The 17,893-nt window shown below is 45.6% G+C and overlaps 1 protein-coding gene across 3 annotated transcripts in view; it reads right to left on the bottom strand.

The window, feature by feature from the left end:
- PARP4 (poly(ADP-ribose) polymerase family member 4) overlaps positions 1–17,893 on the bottom strand; it is a 1,988,214-nt gene that overhangs the window by 1,546,764 nt on the left and 423,557 nt on the right. For all 3 annotated transcript variants that reach the window (XM_086935217.1, XM_086935220.1, XM_086935219.1), the window contains exon 17: positions 126–257. In XM_086935217.1, coding sequence (XP_086791343.1) covers positions 126–257 — 132 coding nt within the window. The remainder of the gene's footprint in view (positions 1–125; positions 258–17,893) is intronic.

Below are 17,893 nucleotides of genomic sequence, written 5' to 3' on the forward strand. Positions count from 1 at the left end.
GCTAGACCTCCTCCAGCTTGCACATTTCTCACTAGGAAAACACATTTTTCACAGCCACGTGCAGGCCAAACCCTGAAGTGACCAAAACCAGGACAGTGCTCAAGGACAGCTATGAATCTAATTACCTCTCCTATTATATGTTTTCCATTGATGAAAGCTTCAAATCCGCACACAGCTGCTGTGCTATCCAGTGGAAAGACATATTTTGCCTCAATGGGAATTGTGCTACGATTTGTATATCTTTGAAAAACCACAACCTAGAATAAAAAGAAAAACAATTATGATTATTATTAACAAGTAACCAAAATGTAGACAAGTCTGTGTGTAGTTTTATATGGGGCGAACAAGATGCTTGGGTATCAAGATAAGTATATCTTCAAATGTTTTTGCACACCAACTTTTAGGACATACTGCTGCCCTAGTGTAGTATTAAAAAATACAACACGGGATAGTTAAAATACTTACTTAATTGAGTATTGAGAACTGACTTCGATACACTTCTACAGTCACAAGCCAGCAAGCTCCATGGGTGCTAGCTTTATTGATAAAGTTACCAATGTTTGTTAACGAACACTCTACGTTGCCCTTTCCATTTCTTAGCTCAAACATTCTACAATTTGACGCTAAAATTTTGCATTGGTCTTTGCATTACTTGGTGTTTTTTTTTTCATCTAACGGATGTCCGTCCATAGGTGTCCAAGCAACAAGATATGTTTGAATTCTTAAAACTGATTTTAACCATAATACAAAAACAATTATATTAAAGCCATATCAGGAATAAAATAACTCCTTTTGAACAAATAAAGTCACCATATATACCGGAGTGATGTATTACTATGTTAAAAGCAACCTTACATCACCATTAGACTACACATCTGTTTAAGGGGCATCATGTCTGCTGGATACAGTAGAAATCAAGAAAGTCATCTTAAAATGTCTATATCATTCACCACCATAATCATTCCCACTGGCAAAAGTACCACGCCATATTATACTGTGAAAAACTCTTACTCGTGATTGATCTGATAATCTTATTTATTTGAAACCTGGCGATCATTTACATAACAAAATGGTGTACAGCTGGTATCGTGAATGCGAGTCTCTCTGTGTAACGGTCTTCCAATGTGTATACTGTGAAACCTTTTAATTCTCAAAAAGTTGGTAATACATAAACCTAAAATGAATAATAATAATAACAGCAATATGGTTGCGGTTTATAACAATAATCTCAACATATGTTTGCAGTGTTTCATACCAAAATTGAAAACACTATGTATAATAGGTGTTACTATTACCCAATTTAATGAAATTCTAATTATTAGCTTCTGAATGATGAAAGGATAATTTTTCTGTCTCATGGGCCATTTATAAAACATGGAGGTCCTGGTAGATCTCAAAAGGAAGCAACATGGGAAAGAAGGTTTTTTGTACATACAAAGAAGGTATATGGGCAGTGGAGCACGAATTTCAAAAGTTAGAGACAAAATACAGAAATTTGCTCCCATTTAGGAACCCCTGCAAAACTGTGACCGTTTTTGTTTCTCATGAGCAGTCACATGCCTAACACCAAAGCGTACAGAATCAATTCCAATTGTGCATTTGCCCACATAAATCTTTTTTATATTTCTCCACAGGGAGATTATTTTTATCAATGAAGAAACTCCCATAAAATAGGAAATTCTCTCCTGGTTTCCACCCGTAATAAGAGGTAATCCTTTCAATGATAGGAGTCATTCTGTGACTTTTTCCAGGGACGGTGACTACCTCAGGGCATTTCACCTACTTTTGGGAATAGGGCCTCTTAAGAAAAGCCCTGAAACCTATCTCCAAACGAAATTTGCAAAAGTAGTCATTCGGGCTGATGCGGAAATAACTGTTTGTAAATGCACTTACCTTCCCAGACATTTTTGGCACTTAAGAACAAGTTATTTACCTGTGGTAACGATCTTATTGGTAGATACTCTAACTACCTGCAGATTCCTCACCTGCAGAATCATCAGAAACATCAGACCGCATATAGAAACTTCAAAGCTCAAAAGATGCTGGGAGGGGGCGCTGGATGCATAGTGACAACATAAATGATGTCTGATCATGTCACTAAAGCCTTAGAGTGCACATCCCAGCGCAACAGCGCACAGTTTCCACCCTTTTTTTCCGAGCCTTTGAGGTGAGTTGATGGATTGTCATGAAACAATGAGAAATGTATTAGTAAACTTGAATTGGAACCTTATTAATATTTCCCTGTAAAAGATTCCATAAACGGGAAGAGGGCAGGAAAGCTGAGGAATATTCAGCTAAACAGAGTATCCACTAGGAAGATTGTTGCAGCAGGTTAGAACCTTTCTCTTTTTCTGATGAATACTTTTACCTGCACATTCCTCGACGATAGAATAGAATCCAGAGCAGTACCCTTCTATGGATGGTTGAATGAGGAAGTCTTGCAAGACAGATCTGACAAATGGGCCACCAATACACACTTCAGAATCCAATCTAATAAAGCTTGGAGAAACTAGTTAAGGATGCCCATGTAGCTGCCTTTTCAGATTTCTGTGATCGAAGCCCCTCTAGCAAGGGTGGAGATCGATGATATGTCTCTGGGCGGAATAAAACCTAATTCCTTCCGGGAGTTTTTCTTGGCAAGATTATAACAAGTCTTGAAGCAAAGGAATGATCCATTGAGACAGCATTCACTTCTGTACCCCTTTGCCTTTCTTGAAACCACAATACTTAATGAAAAGCTGGTCACCCAGTTGCACATCTTTAGTGCGATACAGATAGAAGCTTACCGTCAGCTTTAGATGCTGTGAAGCTGCTCATCCTCTTCCGTGAGATGGAGCATGGAAAAATAGGTTGACAGGGTAATGGACTAGCCTAGATGAAAGAGTGTCATCACATTAGGAAGGAAGGCAGCCCTGGTTCGCAACACCAATTTGTCAAAGAAAACATTTGTGAATGGTGGGTGGGCTCTCGGGGCTTGCAATTCACTGGTTCACCTTGCCTAGGTGAAGCCCACCAAAAAAACTGTGCAATTGATAACAACTACAATGGACAACTGTGTAGGGGCTCAAACAGAGACCTCTTCAAAAAAGTCAAAACAAGAGAGGTCTCACTGGGGGATAACAAAGGGAAATGGCAGATACAGATTGGTCAACCTTCAGAAATCGCATCACAATAGGGGATATGGACAAGGAAGACTGATCTGGGAGACAGACGAATGCCAACAATGAAGCAAAGTTCCCCTTTCCAGTACCTATAGCACACGATGTTTGAGCCCAGGAGAGTGTGAACTACAGTATCTGGGTCGAAATGGTCTGAAAAAAGTTCACATTGTTCTCTGTGCACCGAGAACAGAACTGTGCATCTTCCAGAATACATGATTTTGTGGCGGTGTGACGAGCTGACAGAATTAGGTCCATCACCTTAGGAGGCATTTGAAAAGAACTTAAATATCCTCAATCAATCTCCAGGCATGTTGGTGGAGGCTTTAGAACCATTACCTGCGACTGCGAGAGAAGGTCCGGTCTGAATGCCACCTTGAGTAGGGGACATGGGGAGAAGTGCTGAAGGTTTGCATACGACATCCTCCTTTGACCAATCTGGGACAATCAGAATTACCTGGGCCTGATCTTGGCAAATCTTCTTCAGATCTTGAGAAGTCAAGGGAATAGTGCAGCTGAAAGTTCCACTTGAACTGAAACCTGGCCCCCAAGTCTCCTCTCAACGGATACTGAAGGGCGCACGACTGCTGGCATTCAGCATTTTCCACCCGAGGAGTGCCCCACTTGTCCTGTACTACCTGCGGCAGAGGATACAACTTGTGATTGGCACGATAACGCCAGCTCAGACTGTCAGCTCTGACATTCAGAGACCCCACATGGGTCTCACTTCTAACCGGATCCATTGATTGTGTGCCTAAGATTACAACTTCAATGCCTCAAGGCAAAGGAGTTGGCACCTTACTCACCTTTGCTTGTTCACCACCCACATCACTATTTTATGGTGCATCAGGATCTAGATGGACAGATTTTTAAAGGAGGGGAGAAAGGTCTTGAATGCCAGTTGAATCACCCATAGTTCCAGCAGATTGATATGAAGCACCTGCTCCTCCGGACACCAAAGGCCCTTTATCTCCAGATCCTCCAGATGAGCCCCCACCCTAAAGTAGAGGCAACCGTCTTAATCATGGCATGGTCAGAGGGGGACTGTAAACCATTCCATGGTGCAGGTTCACCTTGTTTCTCTACCAAGCCACGGCCGCTGCATCGTTTGGGTAGACCACAATTGTGTCTGGCAGGCCTGTCTCATGCTGGAAACACGGTCTGTGGAGGCACCAGTGCGGAGTCTTCATATGCCACCCGTGCTCCCCCATAGGCTCTATATGGCTTGGAGAAGCAAACTAGACCTGCTTTCCCAGTGGAAAGATGGAGTAAGAAGAGGAGGAGGCTTGCTGGAGGGATCCACAGCTCTTTCCTCTGGCTCTGCTCCGTACTGCTTGACCAGAGGAATCTGAGATGGTTGGGCTTGGGAATGGAGGGACTGATGCTTGCGAATAGAGAATCCTCTAGAAAATCCCCTAAAGTGTTAAAGCTGATGGTAGACCTTTGGTGTCTTGGGCTGTTTGAGTCCCAAAGATCAGGCTGTGGCCTTGCTTGCCTTAAAATCCTCTGAGGCAGCGTCTACATTGTCCCCAAACCGGTGTGATCCATCGACGGAGAGGCCCATCAGGGTGGCTTGCACATCAGATGGAAAAGTGAAGTCTGATGCGAGGCATGCAATGCAGAGTCCCCATGGCACAGACCGTGGAATCTGCTTTATCCAGGTCAGATTTAATAATATAGAGTGAAGCGTTCTGCCCCTTTTTAAGGTTCTTCGGGACATGTGGAGTGACCCGCTGGGCCATGTCCCATAATGAGTGTGTATACTTTACTATAAGGTGGCATTCGGTGACTACAATTCAATACTTCCCATCAAAAAACATGTTTTTACCCATGCTTTCAGCAGCTCAGATTCCCTGTCTGATCGACCTGAAGGGACGGTACCCACGACATATTCTGAGGATCATGAAGCTTGAACGCAAAAACTCTCTAATGAGAGGTAAGTAAAGAGGAAGGTAGGATCCTCTGGCATGTGGCAGTAACACCTTACCACTAATCTGTTTACTGCAGATGCAGAAGTAGGTTTTTCTCAGGCTGCCATGGCTGGCTTTTCCAAGGTGTCATGCTTGGGAAGGAGGGCTCCAGAGATTGGTGCAGATGGATGTAGGTTTTGTTACCATAAGTAAACACAATAATATCACAGTTGCAGAGACATTTAACATTCACACTGCATAATTATTTTTAGTAGTTACATAATGAACGCCCAATCAACAACACATCATATGGACCTTATACTGGTGCTCCCTGTACACGTCACCTTCCCCACAGGCCAGAATCTCTTGGGCCTCAGAAAGGTCAACCATGTTACCTTGTCTAAGCAGGGTGTCACCTCGGCTTTATTTTTAATAGTACTTTGGGATGTATTTAGGGCTTAATAGAAATCTCTGAAGCTAGCTAGGGTCCCAGGAATGTTTGGCATCATAATAATATTTTGCGCCTCTATTTCTGCTATGCTTTGTGCTGCCCGATGTTGCCTCAACAATTGTGCAAAGGTTCACCCTGGTTGTTACCTTTCTTTGTAGTTTCTAGCTGCAACATGTTTACTCATAAATAAGACCTTTCGATGTGCCTCTGCGCAAAACTCTTCCAGCATAGTATGAATAGTTTCAAGGGTCGTCATATGGGGAAGGTGGCGTGGGAGATCCCTTTCAAGAGTGCAATGTCTGTTGCAGATAGAGCTAAAACACCTGATTGCTGAATTGTGCATCTTCTCCGAATACAGGCATTAAAAGGCTCCTAGAGCATGCCCACACTCTCTACCAACCCCTCATTTAATTTGATTTACCTCATGTAGTTCTAATATGAACACTGCTTCTAATAAAGCCTCTGAGTTAAAGTGCCACATTTCGGCTAATGGCATCACATAGGGGATAGTCAGCCCCAGGAACACTGGTGCATGATCGGAAAGGGTAAGTGAGAAACAGTACACTGTTTAATATAATAATACATGTCTCTCATTGCAAGCCAGTAATCGATCAAGAGTGGACCCCATAGACTGAGGAATAAAAGGTGAAGTCCTTGTCAGTTTCATGCCTCACTCTCGAAATTCAACCAGTCCCTCTGTCTCCACCATATAGCCAGAGCTCATGCAGTGCGGCTACTTGGGACAACCCCCATTCTGTCTTGCTGTTGTGTTTGATATGGTATTGAAGTCGCCCCCCAAAAGTAGTGCTCACAATGCCTGCTGCCAGAGCCAGCAGCCGAGGTGAAAGGCAGGTCAGTTCATGGAGCAAATTGAAGCAGCTCTTAAGCAACGAAAATTTTACTTAGCTTTTCTTTCCTCTGCTCTATTTTTCTAAGTTACAATGACAAGCAGAGAGAACCTGTTTATTTTTGGCACTTCTTAGCTAGTTACAGAAAAGATAGACTCTTTCTGAAGTTTTTTTCTTTTTTAACTGACTTGTATTGAACTGTTCTTAATATCTGTTTGCAACAAATATCTAACAGGTTTTTGATGTGTTTAATTTTTCACTAGAGGTTTTATTCTTTTTGTTTGCAAACAGGCTTGCATTTCATATGAAAGAGCTACACACAAAGGTTTTAAGTGGTTTGTGGGAAAGGTGATGATGTGACCATGTATTATATGGGCTAAACTACCCACTGGGGTACATGATAAGGATATTGCAAGTCACCTCACAGTTCCATAACTTTATAAAGGAATTCAGCCTTGTTCCTCTATATGGTTATGTAACTTAACCGTGACCTGCAATATCCTTATAATGTACGGCAGGGGGTACTTTATCCCATATAGTGCATTACCACAGTGGTTGCAGTGGAATTTAGTTCTACCAAACTATCCTTTTTAGCAGCATCTAGATAATAAAAGACTGGAAAAAAACTGAACATTCTAACCAATACCTTGCAGTTTGCATGCATCACTTTGATGACAGTTCATGGCGCAATGTGCTAATGTGCGGTACACATCCTTTACAACGCCATGCTTACACCGCCCGTCCTTTACTACGCAGCCATTACAACGCAAGTCGTTACTACTACTTGCGCTGGAGGGCGTTCTTGTTAAAGGAATAGTTTGATTTTCTATTCAAACACCTTCCCTACTGTTACGTGGGCTGGAGTTGGAATAGAAAATTAAACTAATCCACAATCCAGCGCACTCCAACGCAAGTCGTTGTAACGACTTGCGGTGTAATGGCTGCGTCGTAAAGTACCGCGATCATTTTGATCGCGTTGTACTGACGTACATCCTAATGTGCTACAGTTGGATTGTAAATTATGAACTGTAAGTAACAAAAGGAACTCTCTGACAAAAACAGTAACCTATTGAGCTAAAACACAATTCTGTAATTTACCTGATACACGTTCTTTACAGCATGTACATTTACCTTCTGCACTACTTTATGATGAGTCAAAACTACCACTGGACGTGGCGTGGCCTAGCTGTCCAACATGGCGATCATGCTTTAGACGAGTTCCTGTAGCCCGATAACATATTCACCTAATAATAAACTTTATTGCATGAGGGGGCGTCAGGTGGCACACGCAAGAAATGGCCGCCATGGAGTGAGGCTCCCGCAGCCTGGTGCAAGTATCCTGACATTATCCTGGTCCCGGGGCTGAGAATCGCTGTGAATGCTGCAACGAGTGTAGCCCATAGATCGAAGCAGCAGAGCTTCAAGTTTGGGAGCGCTCCGATGCAGCCTGCCGACATAGCAACTATCTGTTTGGATGACCGAGAGGAGGCGTTGAGCGGCCTGGAACTGTCCTGCGGCGCTGCTCATCACAGGAGCGCTGTGGACCTCACGTGGCAGCTGGGAGGTGCTGAAGCAATAGAGACGGCGTGAAAGCAGTGTGTGCCCTCACAACAGCGTTAATATTCGACGGGAGCAGCGGGGAGGAGGCAAAATAGCCTGCAGGGCTAAAGCGGTGCACGAGTGGCGGATCGGCCATAGACAAGGCCGCATAACGGGCGCACATCGCGGTGCGTATTGAGATTGCTGCTGAGGGCGGAGTGCAACATGCAGGGGCAGTCACCGCCTTGGATAGTGTAAATAGCGAAAAAACTGATGATAGCACTACCTTAGTTTGTGGAAACACTGCAGAATGCCTGAGAGGTGGAGCCGCAATGGAGCTCTTGAGAGTTTGGGGGCAGACAGTGAGCGTAGTTGGAGAGGGCGCGTTACCGAGCTCCCCCGGTAGCTGAATACTCCCTGGTTACTGAAGATTCCTGGGTGAAATACTGGCTAACAGAGGAATTGCTATCATTGGGGACTCGAGGCAAGCATAGCAGGTGTGCATTGACTGGCCACATTCACGTTTGTCACAGCTTCAACGCCTTGCAACCCCACACCCCTCACTAACTGGGACGCTCTGCATGGGTAGAGCAGATGCGTACCAGCCCGCCTTAACTTTGAGGCGAAGAAAGGCACGCGTCTCCAGACAACAGAGACGGACCATGGGGCAGAAAATCTGTCGCAGGACCTGAAGTCCATACCGAGTAATGATAAGATGACACTCTATCCACATGCATGGAAGGCGATTGCTCATAAAATAGACAAGCATGAGGAGCGCATAAAAGAGGCAGAACACTGCGTATCAGAGACTAAAGATAATGCAACCTGTATCCACACCACAGTAACGCAGATGGAAAAATTGCTAAAAGTGATAGCCACAAAGAAAGAGGACATTGAGGCGAGCAGTCGGAGGAACAATATACGCGTGCTAGGAATACTGGAGAGCGCCAATACAGGCAAAATGGAGGAGCAAATTGAAAAGCTACTACGGGAAGTGGTGGGTGCGGAATTGTTATCACCTCAATTTATAGTCAAGAGGGCCCATCGCTCCCTTGGACCAAAACCTCCTCCTTGCAGTACCCCTAGACCCATCATTGCACGCTTATTGAACTATAGGGACAGGGATTTGGCCCTAAAGGTGGCAAGAGAGAAGAAGCAGCTACAATATGAGGTAGTGCCTTTTACTATGTACGTGGATTTTACCACCCATGTAAAAGAAGAGCGACGTAAATTCCTTGCTGTGAAGCAAAAGTTAAGACAGGCTAAATTCGATTATGCTCTCTTGTACCCTGCGTGCCTACGAGTTACCTATCAGGGTAAACAGTCATTCTACAGAAAGCCTCAGCAGGTTGAGGAATTCCTAATACACCTTAAAATAAACAGGGCAGCATCCTCCTCACAGCAGGACTCGCCGAGATCACCCTCACCGACTTCAGAGTGATGACTACCTAAGCAGTTCAATAGCCCACATGTTCTCGGCTACTAGGCATAGACTTTACACTGCGAAGACGACGGGGCTAACACCCATATGAGGCCTCATGTTACTGGGGCGAATGTGGCAAGATGAGAGTTCTCATGCATAGGGGACACGTAGATTGAGAAAGACCAGGCACCCTCGAGGCCTATTAAGGAACGTCCTTGACGACACAGGCATTCCTTGAACGGCGAGGGATACCCGTGGACCACCTAGCAGTATGCAACCCTACAGGTGAAACCCCTCTTGTTTTAGAAACGTTCTGGTAGTATATCAAGAAAAGTTAAGAGAATGGTTTGCTTCATGGGTATCGGGGAGGGGGGGTGGGATGGACAGTACTGACATGATTGGGATGCTTCAGTGGGTGGAGGAGGGTGGGGTGTGGGTTGATCAATGTATGTACAGGCAATTCTCATGAAATTAAGTGTTGTTCGACTGAGGTTCTATGTAGCCTTACTATATTTCAGGTATCACCATGCACAAGGATATGACGGATATGATGGATAGCAAGTAATTACATGTCATGTCCTGGAATGTTAGGGGATATGGGGATCTGAGAAAGCGCAGACAGATATTGTCATATCTAGACCGTCAGCAAATAAGTATAGCATTACTACAGGAAACCCATATTGACCCACGGTCCTCAAGGGTGTTTGCTGGCAAATGGGCGGACAACCGGTTCTTCTCGTCATGCTCCTCATATGCCCGCGGCACAGCCATTTTGATAAAGAAACAAACGCCTTTTGTGTTGGCGGGAGTACTGACAGATCCACAGGGACGATATGTAATAATATGGGGCAGATTGGGCAGAGATTCTGTTACAATAGCCAACTGCTATGGCCCTAATATCGACACTGTACTTCTTTAATAACATATGGGGCAAGATTGCAGGGGTTGGATCCACACATATTATATGGGGTGGGGACTTGAATGTAGCCCTTAACCCGGCATTGGATAGGTCCAATGCTGCAAAACATCACTATACTAACTTGCATGCAGCACTGCAGGGCATAATGGAGGAGGGGGGACTGATTGACAGTTGGAGCTATACTCACCCACATGTCAAGGAGAGCACACACTTTACGGCACATGCAGGGACTTGGGCGCGGCTGGATTACTGCCTGCTCTCCAGAGGACCAAGACAGGCTATACGGAAGAAGTTTCATCCTCCTCGAACATTCTCCAATCATTGCCCCGTGAAACTAGTACTCACACTGCCGGGACATGATACACCAAGGCCCAGCTGGAGGCTGCAACCTACTGCCCTATTAGACACAGTCTTTCACACTGAATTGGGAGAAGAGATCCAAGATATCTTTGTGCAGAATAAATGTTCAGTGGACAGTGTGGAAATGATATGGGAGGCCTTCAAGGTCACAATAAGGGGGTTTTGTATATCAAAAAGTTTTGGAGTGCTCAGGGGTATTCAAACAAGGCTCAGGCAGCTGGAACGGGACTTGCGGGTATTGGAGGTGCGAATGAGTGAAGGGGAGGTGGGCCAAGTGCAGGCAGACTTCCACGAGAAATTGTCAGATTACGAGGAGACAGCGATGCAGGAGGTGAAGTTCAGGGGTAGATACTGGGTGGCCCGTAGATACGGGGAGGGTGAACGGCCAGGTAGAGCGTTGTCAGAGGTAATAAGGCGCCCACGCTTCTCCACACACATTTTGGAAATAACAGGACCAGGGGAGGTAGTACATCGAGACACAAGTGACATACTTTTACCTCACACTATAGCACATTGTACACCACTCAACGCAGTGGGTCACTGGATATGGGTGACTTTCTGAGAGAAGTAGCACTTGGGTGGTTAAGTGATACGCAGAGAAAATTCTTGTGCCTTCCGTTTGAATTGGACGAAATAAGAGAAGCAATAATGCAACTGAAAAACGGTAAGGTGGCTGGGTCAGACGGCATACCCGCCAAATTTTATAAACACTACATTGACATTATGGCCCCAGTCCTTAAGGAGATATACGAGGAATCCTTAGAACAGGGATTGCTCCCCCCCCTCGATGAGGGAAGCGCTTATAACATTTCTTTTGAAGTCGGGTAAGCCCCCCGAGACTTGCGACTCTTACAGGCCCCTATAACTTATAAATTGTGATACGAAAATATAATCAAAAATCTTGGCTAATAGATTGACCCACCTAATGGACAAACTTGTTCTCCCCGATCAATCAGGATTCGTCCCAGGTGGAGCCACAACTCACAACCTTAGGACTCTGTTCTCTCTCCTTCAGAAAGTGGCGCCTGAATTCCCACAAGCTGCAGTTTTTTTAGACGCCACCAAGGCGTTTGATTCTGTGGAGTGGGATTATTTATTTACTGTTTTACACCTCATGGGTTTCCCTCTTTTATGTATCTACTGGATTTAGTTGTTATATCGGCAGCCTACTGCACGAGTTCTGAATAATGGTCATCTCTCTTCCGCGCTCTCCATCACGAGAGGTACACGTCAGGGGTGCCCGTTATCTCCACTACTTTTTGCTATAGCGGTGGAGCCACTGGCATCCCGACTCCGTCAACAGCACCACGAGAGGGCGTTCCGCTGTTGTCTGCGTCATATCCTAATATCCCTATAAGCAGATACTATCTCGTATTCAGCAGGTTGTCTGGAATTGGTATTAATTGGGGAAAATCTCAGTTTTTCCCTTTAACGCCTGCGGTTGCTAAGATTACACATGACTTACTGCACTGGTGCAAAACTGTCTTACGTTACCTAGGTATACAGCTGGCCCAGGACAGGGACACTGTTGTGAGTCTCAACTACAGTCTGGACATTGAGAAACTTGCAGATAATGTTACTCGCTGGATATCATTTGTGAGAAGTTAGCCTGGCATATGTTGTCCACTATTCTAGTGGGCACCTTGCACCAGTCTAAGCGCCCCTTATGATGGTGGTTGTAAAGTCAACCTTATAGATCAGCTATCCTAGTGGTAGCATGGACCAGCAGTCTTAGGCTAAAAATTCAGAGAGCATGTGAAGCCAGCTGTTTTACCATATATAATCCCTTGAATACCAAATGAAAGGACACCACACAAGGTATATATCAAATATATATGTATTTATTACTAACACACCCCCTCTGCACTCTTTATGAGGTCAGTTAGATATACGTTACAAGTTACTCATTTAGCATACTATAAGTTGCACAAATACAATTCTGCCCTAGGGGCCTCACGAACAATATACTAAGTAAGTGGTATAAGGACCACTTCAGGAATAGTGAATAGGCCTAGGGCCTAGGGCATCGCTAGGGCTACACTACACAACCAAAGGATAGGAAGTAGGAGACCCACGGGAGTCGCGTGCAGTGTGGGAACACAGTCGCAAGTTACCATAGAGTTATAATGGGAACTTAAAAGTTACAAAGTAGTAGACTAAGGACCCTTCCGGATGGACTAAGGTAAAACCCTCTTAAACTAGGCAACTTCAAGAGTCAACACCCACGGGAGCACCAGAGTACTCGAGTTACCTCACCCAGGGAAGCCGGGTGCATAGGTGTTCTTTCGTGTCGGGTTTTGTCGCTGTTTCCTATTGAGAGCTGCAAAGAAGTGCTGCAGGCGACCAGGAGAAAAGTGTCCGGGTAGATCCAAGGGTGGATCGAAGATGAGAAGAACCTGAAAGTAGAGGGGACAGAGTCTGGGTCACTAGCCAGTGACCAGGATGGAACCAGGAAGGAACCAGGCAATGTCGTGATGCAATCAGGGGAAGAGGTGAAGCTTTTCTCTGCAGTCACGAGGACCAGGAGGCATCAACGACGACCAGGAGCTGGATTCAAGCTGTTCCACGAAGGATCTAGATGTCTGCGGTGTCAGTATAAGGATTGGACCCAACAAGCCTTGGCAAACGCAATCCACGCAAGAAGGGAAGATTGGCTTCAGGTCAGACCAGCAAGGTCTGGGGAGCTTCTCCTTCGCAGGGAAGCTGGAGCAAGCCCGGAGCAGCCAGTCAAGTGGCGTGGTTTCAAAATAAAGTCTTTGGAGGGCTAACTAGCCAACGGGCTAGAAACCGGGAAGACGCGTCAAGCTGAAATGCAAGAGCGGGCCCCACGCGGCACTCGTGGAGTGTGGAGGGCTGAGCTTCAGGGCAAATGGAGCTCAGGTCTGGGGCTTCTCAAACCCCAATGCACAACTTCGAGGATACCTCAAAATCTGCACGGTTTAGCAAAGAGCTGGCAGTCCAGGGTGTCCGGTCCCACGTCTCTCGTGTCCGCCACGGGTCTCAGCTTTGATGTGGATCGGAGTCGGAGAAGTCTGGAAGTCCAGTTCCTGAGTCGCTGAGTCTTCGGGTTCCGGCAGGAGCGTCGACAAAGCAAACCAGCAAGTTACTGGTGGTGCCTGTTTGCACAGGGTGGTCACTCCTTGACCACAAGGGAGATGTCTTCAGTCTTCTAGTCGATATAGAACGTCGAAGGTCCAAGAGTTCCGGTTCAGAGTTTCGTTCCAGGATAATGTAATGTCTCTAGACACAGCTCCTATCTTTATACTAATCTAAGGAGCTGGATTACCTGCTAGGTCCCTCCTATGGGTGGACCCTGGGAAGAGAGTGGGTACACCCCTTTCTCTTTGTCCAGTTTCACGCCAGAGCTGGGGCTGGAGTGCCCCAGCAACTGGTTTGAACCGGGCTATGCATGGAGCACCTTGTGTGCCCCAGGCAGTGTCTGGAAAAGCATCTTTCCATTGAACCCACCCTGCCCCAATACACTACAGGCTGTCTGGGGAAGTGCTTGCACCTCCCTCGACAGGAAACCTATTGTCCAGGCCTCCCTTGGAGTGTCGTCCAGCTGCAGTAGGTCAGACTCATGTCTGTGGCAGGACGATCCATTTTGTGATGCTGAGGCTCTGTTTAACTTTAACCGGGTGAAGCAGTAACTACATGTCTTCTCTCTCAAGAAGGATGGAATGCTACCCGCGCCGCCAGAACTGGTGGGGGGTAGTATTCCAAAGTGTTTGACACCTTACAAGCCAAACCAAAGTTAGCATTAACAGCGAGGATTATAATGCACTTAAGAGTATATGGTATGGCTATATCATAGAACAGCTATAAGGACATGGTTTCGAAAGCTGCAGAAGGGCTCAGCTCACTCTAGAGCACCCTCTCACATAAAACCAAGCACTCTGCCTGCAGGTTTGTGAAGGCCTGCCATAGGAGTGACTTATAGGTATGTATGTGTCTATATATAAGGGTGATATAGGTATACTATATCTAAGCAAGGGGTGATTACACCACCTTGCCCAAGCTGAGTGATCAGCCTGTGGTGTCAGTTTGGATGGCCAGCCATGGGTGGCATAATACATGCTGCAGCCCCTGGTAGGCCTTGGATGCACCTATGCCCTAGGTACCTATGGTACACTATACAGGCGCTCACAAAGGTGATCCAATACCCAATCAGGTATGTACCTAATGTACATGGTATCAATTTAGAGAGAGAACAGCTGGGCTGTGGGTCTGATTAGCAGTCCCTCGGCCACACTAAAGTCGAAAAACCAGAAAATCACAGCAAAAAGTGGGGGTGACCATAGGAAGCAGACCCTACTCTAATACATCATTGCCCCTCTCGCTTGCAGGCAGAGCGTCCCACATTAAAATAATAGTGCGCCCGCAATTTTTATATTTATTTATGAATATACCCTATAACCCTGGCCCGCACTTCTTTAAAACTCTACGCACTGAGCTACTACGGTTTCTGTGGGGAGGTAAGCAGCCGCGTCTGAAGTGGTCCGTACTGACAAGGCCCTACGCTCAGGGTGGTTTCAATATACCTGACTTTGAGGTCTATTTTCTCAGTGCTCAGGCCCACTATGCATAATATTGGGTCAACCCCCTAGATACATGCCGCAGATTGCCACAGATGACTGTCTCGCGGACGCCGCTTGTACTACACCCCGGTAAAAAAGTTCAGATATCAGCCGTCTGATTGTTGTGAAAGGTGTAGGAGGCCAGCGGCTGGGTTTCTCCACCTGGCATGGGAGTGTCCGAAGGTGCAAGAGTTTTGGGAGCAGGTCCACCCGGCGCTCGAGACGATGACGAACAACACTTTAGTCAGTGATACTGTGGTGGCACTTTTAAGTTATACTGCACAGATACCCAAAACACATCGCAAATTCCTAGCTATATCCTTTTTACTGCCAAAACGCAGAGTGGTGTACAGATGGGGTAGGGGGAGAGCTCCGAAGTTCAAAGACTGGCTGGGAGATCTGCTTTGTTGTCACAAACAGCTGACCCTCTACGTGGAGACACTTCCGTAAGCCTCAAGGGCTAGGAACATATGGGGACCGCTTCACGGCTATCTCTTCCTGCAAGACATAGATGGGTCTGAAACTACCCCTCCGGAACAGGTTGCTTAAGATGTGCTGTGTAGTTGTCCTTTCCTGAGACTGATAAACCTCCTGTTGCGGTCTTATAGTAATCTTTTGTTGTTGTGGCCCTCAGCGATAGTCCATCCACCGCTCTAATGTCAGCACTGGACGCCCTGTGAAGAGCGGATAGGGTGAGTTTTAAATGGGAATGAATTATGCTCCTGATGTATTGTACCCAGGATAATCCTAATGCATGCTTATCTAATACTGTCTCCGACATCTGGTCACTTGCTGATAGACATGGAACACTTGATTTACTTGCTTGCTGCATCTACTTCGGTTGATGAAGATCGTTGAAAGAGAGCGCAATGTAAGAGGTAGCCTGTACCGTTTATTCTCAAATTACTGTTATACAGTCAATGTAATGTATATTACTTATGCCAAAAACAATAAAAAATAATGGTTAAAAAAAAAAACTGTATTGCATGATTTGTTAAATCCTTGCAACGCTCTACAAAATTGAAAATCATTATAATATATAAAATTGATAATCTGATCCACATTTTTTACAGTATTATTAAAAGACATACATCATCATGCCATTCTAAAACTCTGTTATGAATGCACTATTCGTAGGTCCTATAATTGTGTTGCAGTAAGGAGACGGCAGTCCTAATTAAACTAATGTCTAAGTTCCAGGCCGACTGCCTGTGCGCCTCTCCCTTCCACTGGCATTTGTGATATCCAAAGCTGTCTTTAAGCATAGCCAAATCACATGGAAAGATGGTTCGGAGCAGGCTGGTGCAAATAGGCAGGAGGTCTAGGACTCAGGCAAAGTATCCAATAAGCATCTCTCCTCCTCTATCGTTTTTACAAAGCAATCCATGAACCTGACCAAGGTGCAATTTAAGATGGTATTCCGAGGGTCGAAACAGGCCAGCACTGCGCCTCTGCAAGATCTGACATCCTTGTCGATTCAGCCTCTTCGTAGTAGAGCCTTTCTATCCTCTAGGAGGTTGGGGAACAAACATAGCACATGCAATATGTCTTCCCTATGTTGGCCACAGAGCCAGAACATTCCCTTACACAATCTCTTTTCCATTTAGGGAGATGGCAATTCATTGAAATCCCCCCATTCTCAGTATTAAAAAGCAGAGCTTAGTGCGTGCATTGAAGGTAAGTGTTAGGTAGCTCTGGGATTTAACCACATCATTGCTATCGCTGCAATTTTCAAAATCCCATTGTTTGTGACAAGGTCAACTCGTCATAAGCACAGGGCAGGTAAAACCCATGACGAGTTGACCTTGTCACAAGCATGGAAGTGGTTAAACTGTGCACAGATGCAAAGGGTCATCCAACCATGACTCTGTGCCGAGAGGCTGGCCCTGTCTGCTACTGAAGAGAGTTGTTTCACACTCAGTTTTACTATCCTCTTGAATTTCTGTTGGCATGCGTGTAAGTCCCAGAGCTCGCTTGGGTCAAGAGTGCTAAGGCCGCAGGACAGACAGCTATGCCCCGCTGGCCATCGACTTGTATTCAGCTGTACCCATAAATGATGAGCCAGGCTGCCCTCCATTGAAGCTCTCAGCTTGTGGCAGCTTAATAAAAAATTCGCCATTCGGCCCAATGACTGTCTGCAGATGCCGAATTCCAGCCTGATTTGTGCTGGTGAAGTATATGGAGGTAGCGGGAAGATCGTTCTAAAGATTTTTGCGACTATTTTATCTAATTGGCAGCTGCCCAGCCCTTTTAGCACCTCACTCCCATAGGATAGAGTTGGAATAACCTTTGCCTGGGCCACCTGGAGAGTTGGAGCGAATGTTGGGCCGTTTTGCTTCTTGTGAATGGAAATGAGTGCATAGGACAGCGCAATTCCTTACTTTTTTTGGTCACCCAGTTGATTCGCGTATCTGCCGTTATTAAAAAAAACTCTTAGGTACTTGTGGCATAAGGTTGCTTCTATTCTTTCCTGATTTAAAAACCATACCCATGGTGAAAAAATCCCCAGAATTTAGTTTTTCTTATTGTTGATCTGAAGTCCATTCCTGATTGAATAGGTGGCGGTTCCATCCAGAACACGTTGTAGGCCTCCTTGTATGGCTAAGAAGAACCAGGTCATCGGCATACAATAGGTTGGACAGATGAAGACTACCTATTTTAGGTGGATGCGAGGTGACTATATAAAGGGCTTCAGGAAGATCAGAGAG

The sequence above is a fragment of the Lissotriton vulgaris genome, chromosome 8, assembly GCF_964263255.1.
Source record: "Lissotriton vulgaris chromosome 8, aLisVul1.2, whole genome shotgun sequence".
NCBI classification, from domain to species: Eukaryota; Metazoa; Chordata; class Amphibia; order Caudata; family Salamandridae; genus Lissotriton; species Lissotriton vulgaris.